The 2184-nt window shown below is 48.6% G+C and overlaps 1 protein-coding gene across 1 annotated transcript; it reads left to right on the top strand.

Moving 5' to 3' along the window:
• Positions 1 to 405: 405 nt before the first annotated feature.
• On the top strand, positions 406 to 1029 carry LOC136548386 (uncharacterized). The gene has a single exon (XM_066539938.1). It carries the CDS (start codon positions 406 to 408, stop codon positions 1027 to 1029), a length of 624 nt encoding a protein of 207 aa, XP_066396035.1.
• Positions 1030 to 2184: the final 1155 nt, after the last annotated feature.

The raw sequence follows: 2184 nt of genomic DNA, 5'->3' as shown, positions 1-2184 counted from the left end.
GCGCACGCGGGCCACCTCTCGCTGCTTCAACAAGTTCAACTCTTCACCAATGAACTTCCCGATCCCATCCGCACCGATGTGGAGCTCCAAGTGCCACAAGATCTATAGAGCGTGATGATGCTGGCACACACATATGAAAGCCATAATGCGGCCATTTTGGCCATGGCACGCCCGCCGTGCCACTTGGGTCGATAGCACCAACATCCCCTCAGGCCCTAGCACCAACATGGCCATTCCACCGCCTCTCCCCTAACGAGATGGCTAAATGTTAGCGTCAGGGTCTCTGCTATAACTGCGACGGGTAGTATGTGTGGGGCCAATGGTGTCTATGCCTCTTCTACCTAGAGGCTAAGGACTTTGCCAATGATGACATGATGCCACCTGAGGTGACTCGAACCACCGACGATGAGCCCCCTAATCTCCCTACATGCAATCACGGGCATCTGCACTGAGAATACCATGCAACTCTGCCTCTCCATCAGCATGTATGAACTCATGGCCCTTCTCGACTCAGGTTCCACCCACAACTTCATCAGCACGGCTGTTGTTCATTGTGTGGGGCAGCACTTCCATGATAGTCTAGGTGCTAACGTGGTCGTGGCCAATGGTGACCATGTTACATGCCATGGCATGGCCCAGAACATCGCCATCAATATCACCGATGAACACTTTGCTATGGACTGCTACACCATTCCGCTCGACTACTATGATGTCGTCCTCGGCATCTCCTTCCTACACACCCTAGGCCCTATTTTATGGGACTTTGATGATCTATGCATGGCCTTCTGGCACCATGACCGATGCATCTTGTTCAAGGGCATCGGGTCATCGTGCTCTGACATGCCCTTGACTGACCGCCTCCATGCCATTCGTGCTGAGGAGCCTGCGCTCCTCGACCATCTCTTGGCATCATTCAAAGATGTCTTTGAGCCATGGACTAGGCTTCCCCCTTCCCGGAGCTGCGACCACCGCATCCATCTGCTTCCCAACACCGCTCCGATGGCGGTCTGGCCATACCGCTACCACTAGCTACAAAAAGACAAATAGGAAGCCTAGTGCGCCGCAATGATGGAACAAGGCGTCATCCGGCCAAGCACCTTGCCCTTCTCTGCATTGGTCCTTCTTATAAAAAAGTAGGATATGACATGGTGATTCTGCGTCGACTATAGAGCATTGATTGAGCACACTGTGAAAGACAAAATTCTCATCCCGGTGGTTGAAGAGCTCATTGATGAGCGACACGGCACGCGCTTGAAATGATCTAAACAATGCCTAAAGGTGGGGGATGAATAGGCATATCTAAATAATTCTACACAAAACTTAAAGTCACTTGTCAGCAACCATCAAAAGTCCCAATAGTTTGGATCAAAACTCTCGATGTCGTTAGAAGTTCCGGCACAAACTGTCAGAAGTCTCGACGTCTATGGGAAATGTACTACAAGTGCTAAAATGAATTTTGTGACTTTGATAACTTACAACCCTAGTTCCTAGTGGTAAGGTAACACGTTGGGGTTGCTCCTTTGACACTGAAAGGTCACCACTCTATAGATCAAGTCCAAACCCTAAGAAAATCTTTGGGGAGGAAGAGACACACAAGAATAAAAGTGAGCACAAATCTCAACAACAATAAGCACGCGGGACACAAGGATTTATCCCAAGATTCGACAACCCTACAAAGGAGCTCCTACGTTCTTGTTGTTGAGGTGACCACAAAGGTCAGAGTCTCTTTCACCTCCTTGCCTCTCTCAAAGCAATGACAAAGGTCACTCGAGGTTTCAACTAAGAAATCATGGATAATACAAACTTCCAAGGCTCTTCCACAAGATGGAAGCTCTTGGGTGAAACCTAGCTAGCTAGGGGCAAAGCCCCAAGAGTAATAGATGCAAATCCAACTGACTTGATGGAGAAATCGAGTGCTCAAGCTTGCCAAAGTGATGCTCTTACTCAATCCACTCTCCTTTCACTCAAAACCCTAGGAGGATCAAAGATTGGAGCAAAGGGGAGAGGAGTGGGGACTTCTAGCGTGATTCGTGACTTCTGACGGTTGAGAGTTCTGACTTACGTCAGGACTTCTGACACCAAGAGTCACCGAAAACTATTCTATGTGCTCGTGAAGTGCTAGTGTCTCTCTTTTGATTTTATTTTTATGCTTGAGCACTCTATCTTCCTCAGACCAACTAAGTT

The sequence above is a fragment of the Miscanthus floridulus genome, chromosome 4 (assembly GCF_019320115.1).
Source record: "Miscanthus floridulus cultivar M001 chromosome 4, ASM1932011v1, whole genome shotgun sequence".
Lineage (NCBI taxonomy): Eukaryota > Viridiplantae > Streptophyta > Magnoliopsida > Poales > Poaceae > Miscanthus > Miscanthus floridulus.
This window is presented reverse-complemented; position numbering and strand designations above follow the sequence as displayed.

Bases quoted from the DNA above. Each gene is read 5' to 3' on its own strand.
- LOC136548386 (XM_066539938.1), top strand. From the start codon at position 406: ATGAGCCCCCTAATCTCCCTACATGCAATCACGGGCATCTGCACTGAG.